The sequence below is a fragment of the Coptis chinensis genome, chromosome 4, assembly GCF_015680905.1.
Source record: "Coptis chinensis isolate HL-2020 chromosome 4, ASM1568090v1, whole genome shotgun sequence".
NCBI lineage: Eukaryota > Viridiplantae > Streptophyta > Magnoliopsida > Ranunculales > Ranunculaceae > Coptis > Coptis chinensis.
Genome location: NC_141459.1, coordinates 49,708,379 through 49,718,067, shown reverse-complemented (window position 1 = coordinate 49,718,067; position 9,689 = coordinate 49,708,379). Strand labels below are relative to the sequence as shown.

Here is a 9,689-nt window from a genome sequence, read left to right as displayed (position 1 = left end):
CGAAGGACAGATGGCTCAAGCCATTCTTCATCCCAGGACCAATCTCCATCTCAGGGTCCATCTTCATCACATGGCTAGGTGTTCACCATCAGTTTGTGTTCGTTGTTATTTCATTGTTTTTATTGTTTTATTAGTTGGATTTTAATTCACTTGTTAAATTTAAATATTAATGTGTTTGTTTTATGTTGTTTGGATTTAAATTTTTAATATAAATGGTTATTTTCGAATTGTACGTGTTTTTATCATTAATCCCACCTTCCGAATTGTTTGGGGATGGTAATATTTATACCGAGCATAATTCGTTATATGATCATCTTCTGTAAGGTTGTCTTGGAGTAAATGTTGAGAATTTGGCCGATATTGGCATATCTATGAATATGTGTGGTGGTAGCATGAAACCTAGGAGAGTTTAGAAGTTACTATCTAAATCCAGTATAAAAGATACCAGGGTTGTTAGAAAATCAAGAATATGGTTTGTTTCCGTTTCGAGTTTGGAATTTTTCTATTTTCGGAAATTGCCTTAAAACAATTTGGCAACTTGCCGATTCGTTTTGGAAGCTCAGAACCTATTTAAACTTCCTTCATTCTACACTAACAACCCACACTACACCCCACCATCATCTCTCACCTCTCACTCCAAGCTTTTCCTTCTTTTTCCTTGTAAACATCTGTTTCAGCACTTACGAGCGCACCAGCTCGGCCTAGAGCGCACACTGCGCCCTTGACCTTTGTCGAAATTTTACTCGAGCGACTGCGCCCAGTAAGTGAGCGACTACCAAACACCAAACAATAACTCCAAAAACACCGAGCGACCCGCCAAGTGGAGCGACACGCTATTAGGCTCTCCGTAAAACACGAAAAATTCCAATTTTCTGAGGGTTGTTCCAGGATTTTTGGACCTGTTTAAAAGAGTAGTTGAGATGACATCTCCTATAGTCATACCTGAATAGTCTTTTGAAGGCGTGTTGGGAACCGAGACCTATGGACATTGGTTTCAAACGGGATCTACTTAGATTAGGATAAAAGCCATCTACTAGTAAGTGATGACGATTCATATTCAAAGATGTACCATCGCTTATTTCTACGACCAAGTTAGATTCTATTGTAATCAGGATGGAGAACAAGAATTCTCCGTCGTAGTCGATGACATGACACTAGAATTCAATAAAAATGTGGTCGCTTTAGTTTCAGGATTACCAATACCTGATCCTGTTCACACATGGGCATATATGACCGATAATGCATACCTTTATGATTATACATATTTCCATGAGTATTATGGGGGAGGGATATTTCGAGTAATGGACCAGGGGCGATATAGCATTGCCCTTGGTAGCATGTCCCTAAACGTAGGCACCACCATGTTATTCATCCTGATGAATATTTTGGGGGAATGGCAGTTCATTTTTGCAAACAGTACTGCAGGTGACATTTTCCTCGCTTTAGCTGAGGGACGTCGCCGATATGACATTCCCCGAGTTTTAGTCGCTAGTCTTAAGAGAGCCCAAAGCATGAGGCGTAAGTATCTTCTTATGCCTGTTTTGGTAAGCCGCATCATGCGTAGTTGTTTACCTGTATTCTGTGCCTAATTCACAGATTGGAAAAGGGTTGAAGTCATGAGACCCGCCAATTGGGTGGTTCGCTCATTGCGAATTATGACTTGGCCGGGATGGCAGGTGTAGCCTCAATTGGTCGCCCCGTACATCCCATCAGACATAATAACACTTAACAGGTTAGCATTAGTAGATGATAAATGGCGGCAAGCTTGGCAAGTTATAATGGCTTGGCAGGATGCGAAGGAACCTCATCTCTTTGATGAGGAGGAGGATGCTTAAAGCGGGGAGATAAGGTAAGTTTTAGTTTTAGTTTGTTATTGTGCGCTTATGTCCCAAGCAATTTAATTACGTTAACCCCATAATGGGTGGAACTCTTTATAAAGTTCGTCGGTATTTTTATTTCCTATATTAGTATGTTCTAACTTTGTTTTCTTCGATGTTTTGAATTTCACGCGTTTCCATGGTATTTTTCTACCCTCTTTATTTAAATGCTTTGAGGACAAAGCATGCTTCTTGTTTGGGGGCATAGAAACACGTGTAATTAAGGCATCTGTTAGGATATAGATATGTATAACATGCATTTGTTTTCAAGTTAAAATTTCAAAAATATAAATAAATAAGTTTATGCTATACACTTAGGAATATTGGTATTGTTTTCTTTCTCTATGCTCTTCACAATCTAGAAGTCTCACGTAGCTTTTGCATCAGAATAATTGTTAGAAACTTAGGTTAATATGCAGGTAATAATCTTTGCATCTATCTCTAAATATATTACATGAGTATCTATGATTGTTAGCGAGAAGTTTCAAATCTAGGCTAGAGTACTTATTCTACAAATCCTGTGAGAATATAGTCTAAAGCCTTATATGAGTGAAATATTTGAGAAATGATACAAGGAAGAAGTAAAATCCGGATAGAGAAATCACACGTCCACTTGCTTGATCACTATGCCATATCCTAAGCGAGAATTTAGGCCCTCTTTGGATCGATATAGCCAGAAATTCAAACCTATGAATTATTTTCGCTAGTAAGCCCCTCTGAGCCTTTCTTTAGCCTTCCATAAACCACAATTCCTTTACCCTGTTACAAAAACAAAACAAAATAAAAAATTCAACTTACCCAATCTAGAATAAGCCTGAGAATAGAATGAGTGAAGAAAGAAGAAGAGAAAAACCTGTGTAAACAAAAATTAGTTAGTTGCTTCCGAAAAAAGAAAAGAAGTTTCCATCCAAGGAAAAAAAAAAAATAGAAATAAATAAAAACTCCAAAAATAGAATAAAAGGGAGTCAAAAGCCAAAGAAAAGAAAAAGAAAAATATGGCTAAGGATGGAAACAAAGTATAGAAGCAAAAGAAAATAACAAGGTTTTCTTTAAGTTACATAATATGAAGACTCTATTATCTCAGACTTGTCCTTTTGAATATCCATTTCCTTCCTTCTTAAACCATCTCCTAATCCCCACAACACCTAATAAAGACCTCTAGCTCAATTAGGAATATGTTAGTGTGATTGTAAGTGGCAGATGTGTTTGATCGACTCCGGCTTCCTTGTTGTCATTGAGATTGTAAGGTAAAGTGTGCCCACTGCACACTGGAGTAGCGAAACTTGAGCGGAAAAATCAGAGTGGTTTTCGTCTTGACATTTATGTGAGGACCTACTTAAGGACGATATTCTGAGTTTTCAGAAACGAACCTGCTAGGCATTTTATAGTATTACTCATAGTATATATATTTGTATCATAGATGATTGATTATTATGCATATATTAGCTTAGGTTTTTGACTTGGTTATTCTTATTCATTTGCTAGTGAGATGTATAGATAGTTGAGACATGAATGAGGAAACAATAGTTTTATTTCTTAGTCGTTGTAGTATAGATGAAGTTTGTGAGTACCTTCCCTGGAAAACTATCACGAGGCTATAACTCATCCACTAGGGAATTCCTAGTGGTTTAAGGCCTTGTTGCATATGGTCAATGCAATCGCACTCAGCGAAACGAGAGTAGTTAGAACTCCATTTTTGGTCACTTATTCTAATTTCTCATACTTGCTTGAAGACAAGCAAAATTCTGTTTGGGGGTGGTTTGATAAGAGCCCAAAACTGTAGTTTAACCCTGTAACAGTCATACTTTTAGACCAATTATGTGAGTAATAATTAAGAGTTAATACTGATTACGTGTTTTTATGCGTTTCAGGCTTCAAAGTCAATTATGTGCATAAATGTGCCACTTTGATGAGATAAAGGAGCAATGGTTGGTTGCTAAGGAGTTCTGTAATTAAAGGCCAAGATTCAAGAAGACAAAGCCTTTCTAAAGCCCGGTCAAAGCTGAAAAGTCAAAGTCAACGCGGGCAGAAACAGCACACAAAGTCAGCAGAACTTCCGAAGGCCGTATCTTTGAACTCAGACCTCAGAATTGGGTCTACCTTATGTCAAAACGACCGGTTCTGGCAGAGCTTTCCAATGGTCTAAGCCTTGGCCCAATCAGAGGAGCAAAAGTGGACGAAAAGTCTGTCGAAATCAACTGCAGCTGAAGAGGCCTTTTTGGACTGAAAGTATTGGGTTTTGGGCCTGATTCTCTGGCCCAAAACATTGCTCCAAGCCCATGCACGATTTTTGGATCTGAACATATAAAAACAAAAGCTTAGCTCTTTGTTAATGGTAGCTAGTTAGACCTAAAACTATAGATAATTCTAGATCTAGTTTTCATTAGATAAAATTAAGTTTAGTTTAAATTCAATTCTTGTTTTAGATTAAACTCTTAGAATCATTGTTCTTCATTAGTTTGATTAATAAAATAGTTAGTTTGTCAATTTCGATTTTTGTCATTTACAATTGTTTAGATCTAAATTCCTTGATTACTTGTTATTCATTTCCTAGTTATTACCTGAGATTTCAATCATTGTTTAGATAAATTGCATAAGAATAGAATTTTTATATGATGTCTAGTTTTAAATCAATGGGAAATGATAGTAGTATGAATCAAGGCTAAACCTCCATTAGAGGGTTGAAGAAGCCTTGATGACGCTTTGATCTTTGTTAAACTTAGAAATCGTCGTGATAATTATTCCACTCTAGAAACGATTAATTCACCATGAGAATGGGTTTAATCGCTCCCATGCTAGTTATGAATTGGTAGAAATGCCATGTATAATTAGGGATTATAATTACTATTTTGATATGCAAGCATTCAATTTAGATCACGACGAGTCTTTGTTAGTAGGATTAAGTCGAGTTAAGGTGGATTCAATTCCCTTTAATTCTTTATCTAGATTCAAACCCTTAGCATTCTATCATTTTGTTATTCGTAACTTGTTAATTGAATTCACCTCATAGTATAGAATTCCCCTCGTAAACCTCTCATTAAACTTAAGACCGATTAGTTAACTATGAAATCATTCCATGCTAGAGAACTAGGAGTGGAACAAATTTGTTACTCCACTCTATTTCGATAGAATTGAGAGTAGAAAACTTGATAAATATAGACTCGTAATAAGTTTTAGTTTACTTACGTTTTGAGTTTCATCGTTCATTTCGTAGGTAAACTATCATTATTACCATTTATCAGGCAGCAGTAGACCGGTAATAATTTGACCCACCGTGATCACAAGGTACCCCGGACGGTGGGGAACCAGATGAGGGTAGTGTCTGATGGATGGCACATGTTCTAAAGTTATGTTGGCTAGAATGCCATAGGCTGCCCTAATCGGGTCCAAATTAGGGCGGCGACATCTTGAGGGTGGAGGTAATAAAGGGGCTTGGCGCCCGGAGGTGGATGGGGCTGCTGTAGAGGAGATAGGAGGCGGAGACGCTACTCTATGTGAGCGAGAAGTGGAATAATCGCCGGGGTTAGAGCCCGACATCGGAAAAATAGAAGGACAGACGCGGAATATGAACAGAATCAACTATTTAGCTCGAACAAAAATAAAGGAAGCCTAGAAAACATATCGACTGAAGCAAAGAGAGTGATTATGCCTGAGTAGAGGTCCAGAAAGATGGAAGAACTGCCAGGAGACCAGGGAAGCGCATGCAAACTGAAGGTTTATCGGAGGAGATGAAATAGGAAAGCAGTGGAAAGCAAAGGGAGAGGGGGAAACAAAATGAGGAAGAGTGAGAGGGAGGGGAGTTTAAATAAGGGAGGGGTAAAAGTGTAATTACTGAGGGTTGTGGAAATCAAGGAGGCAGGCGGACAGTCCAGCTAGCGTGAGACACGTGGAAGCGCAAGGTACGAGGGGCGGCTGAAAACGCGTGTGGTGATTGCAGCCCTCCTCACACGCAAACTAAGAAAAAAGAACATGGGTGGTGGAAAGTGAATAACGATGAGAGTTCTCGACCCTGGATCCATTGACAGGACCACGGAGTTGAGAAGGGGCATTTGTAGTGGCACAATATGGGAAGCTTGGACTAAGTCAACGGAGCAAGGGATATGGGGCTACTTAGTTAAGGAAATGAAGGAGCAGTGAATCGATACCACGGACGTGGCATGTGTACGGTCGAAAGGAGATCCATTGGATAACAGGAGAGATGGGCGGTCCAGATGAGAGGAGTGAGGTATAAAAAGAAGAGGGTGAGGAGAAAAAGGGGGAGGCCGCTAAAGAGAAAAAGGAGGAGAAACAGAGAAGAGAGAAAAGAGAGAGAGATTTAAGAGTTGAGATATTTAGGGTTCGTACAGACCTGATGCTGTGATTTTTACATTTGTAAGGCAATTATGTCCCCTAATGATGATATTGTCATAGCCATCCCATGGGATCGCACCATGTTGCATTTCTGTAGGCAGGAGATGTCAACATAGTTTGGAAGATAATACAAGGCACACCATGAAGACCTAAAAATCCACGTATTTATAAAGACGTTACGCTCTACGAAGATAACTTTTAAGCTCTCAGGTATCATGGAAGAGTTGATGTATTGAAGGGCCTCCATCGTCCTTCTCCCACTAAGTCATTTTTGTTTATGGAACATGACCTACGGTTGAACTTGTAGGTGGCCTTGGCCGGTGAACGACGAAAGTATTTGGTGGCATCTTCAAGTGACCTTTGCAAGTCTACAGGTTATATTGTTGGGTTAACAAACATTACCCCCCACTAGATGAGCCAAATAGGATTTCCCCCCACTAGATGGGAAATTAAGGTCTCCCCCCAAATACACACAAAAAAAACACAGTCAACCCAAGTTCACTTTTTTTTTGTGTGTACTTAGGGGGGAGACTTTAATTTCCCCATCTAGTAAGCGAGAAATCCTAATTGGCTCATCTAGTGGGGGTAATACTAGTTAACCATATATTGTTATTTCGGCAAATGCAAGGAATGATTGTATCACTTCATAACATCTTTCATTCAGGACTTTCAAACTAGATTTTAGCTAGCGACCAGAAGTGGGTGGAGGTTAGAGATCTTGGTGATTGTTGCATTGTGCATTGTTTTTGGGCCCTAATAACTCTTTCTATGTGACTACAACTTATTATCCTGGATGTAAACCGAATTGTATTTACTTCTCTGATGACTATGCGTACGGAAATGATGATGGTCATGATAAAGGAATTTTCCATTTTCACTCTGGCAGTTTTGAATTTTTTTGTAGAATGGATCCTGAGCTTGTTTGTCCTCGTCTCTTATGGTTTTCAGCGAGTTCATAGGGTATTGCTTGATTATCCAATGAATTGTTTACTGAAAAGGGTTCGCAAACAACGGTATGTGTTGATCTTTCGAGGTTCTTACCATCTTTGTATTAGCTTGTGCGATGACTGTCCTAAAACTCATATCACTACATATACAGCTAATGCGTCTGTCCGAAAACTCATATCTAAGACCGTAAATAACTAAAACACCAAGTCTGTGCTATTGAGAGAGGACATCTATGAATAATGTCTAATCAACCAAGTTTTAACACCTCAACTTTGGTAACAAATGCCTTGCCAGCTCAAGATAACGTAAGAGCATCATCAACACATTTCTAAATTTTGTTGTGACACCTCAGCAAATTGTTAAAAACGTGTCAAGCACCAACGCAAAATTCCTAAATTTTTTGTTTCGATTTTGCACGGAAAAAGTTGTCCTGTCCAGACAAAAAGTTTTTTATTAACGGCAAAAGTTGTCTTGTCCATCATTTCCCTCCATTTCTGTGGCACCAAACTATTTTCGCGCCCATCGTTTCCTTCCATTTTCTACGCTATATATCATATCAATCACAGGTGAAGAATCCTTATATTTTTTCATTTCTTCATCTCTTTTCATCAGTCATAAACTTTCAATTATTTTGTCATGAGTTCTAGTAGTCATAATAGCAATTGGTGCGAAAGAGTAAGTGAACTGATTTTCGAAGACGATGATGAAACTGTCGCAATCGTTCAACAAATGCAAAGTGATGCAGTTGTAGTGGCGTCAATGATTCCAGCTTTCAACTCTTTATCTGTACCAATATGGGGTGGATCTGTTAATGGTAGAGAATACACTAACTGCGATCGTGTTGGTGCGCATGAATGGTTGGAGGCTGATTGTTTTGCTGTTATACCAAATTATAAGAAGGTAAGTTTCGTCGTAGGTTTCGTATGAGAAGACCACTTTTTAACCATATATTGGAAGTTGTCACTAATTTTGATCCATATTTTAAGCCTTCTTGTGATGCTCTTGGTTTGCCTGGGGTTTCGGGTTTGGTGAAGATGACAGCTGCAATACAGATACTTGCTTATGGATGTCCAGCTGATTCAATGGATCACTGGATAAAACTTGCTGAGAGTACGGCCCGAGAATCACTTCATCATTTATGCAATGCAGTTGTCAACTGTTTTGAATAACAGTACCTGAGAAGCCCAACGGAAGAAGATGTAACACGCTTGCTTGCAGTAGGTGAAGAACGCGGTTGGCCAGGTATGTTGGGTAGTTTAGATTGTATGCATTGGGTATGGAAAAATTGTCCAACTGCGTGGCATGGAACTCATTTGGGCCATGCTAGAAAAACGACTGTGATTTTGGAAGCAGTTGTAGACCAGGAGCTATGGTTTTGGCACGCATACTTTGGAATGGTTGGATCGTGTAATGATCTTAATGTGTTAGATAATTCTCATTTATTTGATAATTTAGTCAGAGGAACAGCTCCAGCTTGTGTTTATCAAGTTAATAACAATCCTTACAACATGGGCTACTACCTTGCTGATGGAATATATCGACCATGGGCTACACTGATTCAAACAATCTCATCTCCCGCTACTCCCATGGATATTGACTTTGCAAAAGCGTAAGAAGCAGCTTGTAAAGATGTGGAACGTGGTTTTGGTGTTTTACATGCTAGATTTGCAATTGTTAGCAGGCCTGCTCATCAGTGGGACAGAGGAGCTCTATCTCGTATAATGAAGACATGTATTATACTTCACAACATGATTGTTAAAAATGAACGTAATGTACAACTTCCAAAGTGGAAACCACCTTCAGATGAACGGTTGCGGCATGAAGTTGAGATGCAGAGTAATGACCATCTGTTTGTGCAAAACATGGTAGCTAGGACATTAAGTATTTGTTGTGGAGCTACTAATCAACAATTGAAGAATGATTTGGTTGAACATCATTGGGCACGTTATGGTGCACAACACAACCAAAGGAACAACTAATAAGTTTGTCAACTGTGTTTTTTTAAGTGTGTTTTTTGTATTTTCTGTTAACTGTACTTTCAACAAATTTGTTTTGTTTAAATAAGATTGTGATTTGTTGAATAAGATTTGCACATACTTGAAATTAAAAACATTACAACATACTTAAAATTAAAAACGTTAGAACATACTTGAAATTAAAAACGTTATAACTAAAAATCATCATCTTCATATTCTTCATTTTCATCCCTCAGAAATGGATTTCATTTTCATTTTCATTTTCATCATCTTCATATTCTTCATTTTCACCACGAGACTGACTAATAATGTTTGTTGATCCAGAAGAAGAAAAAGACTCAAACTGTTGAGAAGGATGAGTTGGAATGTATGGACTAGGAGGGGTTGGAATGTATGGACTAGGAGGGGTTGGAATGTATAGAGTAGAAGAGATTGGATAATGAGGAATAGAAGGAGCAGTAGGAATACCTTGTTCTTGTTCAACCCACTTACGATAGATAGCTGCTTGCTTAGCTTCCCAAAATGTCAGTTGAATACC

The 9,689-nt window shown here is 38.5% G+C and overlaps 1 protein-coding gene across 1 annotated transcript; it reads left to right on the top strand.

Annotated features, from left to right (window-relative positions):
* The first annotated feature begins 7,811 nt into the window (after window positions 1–7,811).
* Window positions 7,812–9,154, top strand: LOC147503838 (uncharacterized). The gene is made up of 4 exons (XM_086604976.1): window positions 7,812–8,075; window positions 8,162–8,285; window positions 8,631–8,784; window positions 8,839–9,154. Exons 1-4 carry the CDS (start codon window positions 7,812–7,814, stop codon window positions 9,152–9,154), a joined length of 858 nt encoding a protein of 285 aa, XP_086461102.1.
* The last annotated feature ends 535 nt before the right edge of the window (window positions 9,155–9,689 follow it).

Coding starts and splice junctions, on each gene's coding strand:
- LOC147503838 (XM_086604976.1), top strand. CDS start 7,812: ATGAGTTCTAGTAGTCATAATAGCAATTGGTGCGAAAGAGTAAGTGAA. Junction 8,076..8,161: donor TTATACCAAATTATAAGAAG/GTAAGTTTCGTC, acceptor CCATATTTTAAG/CCTTCTTGTGATGCTCTTGG. Junction 8,286..8,630: donor CTGGATAAAACTTGCTGAGA/GTACGGCCCGAG, acceptor TTGATAATTTAG/TCAGAGGAACAGCTCCAGCT.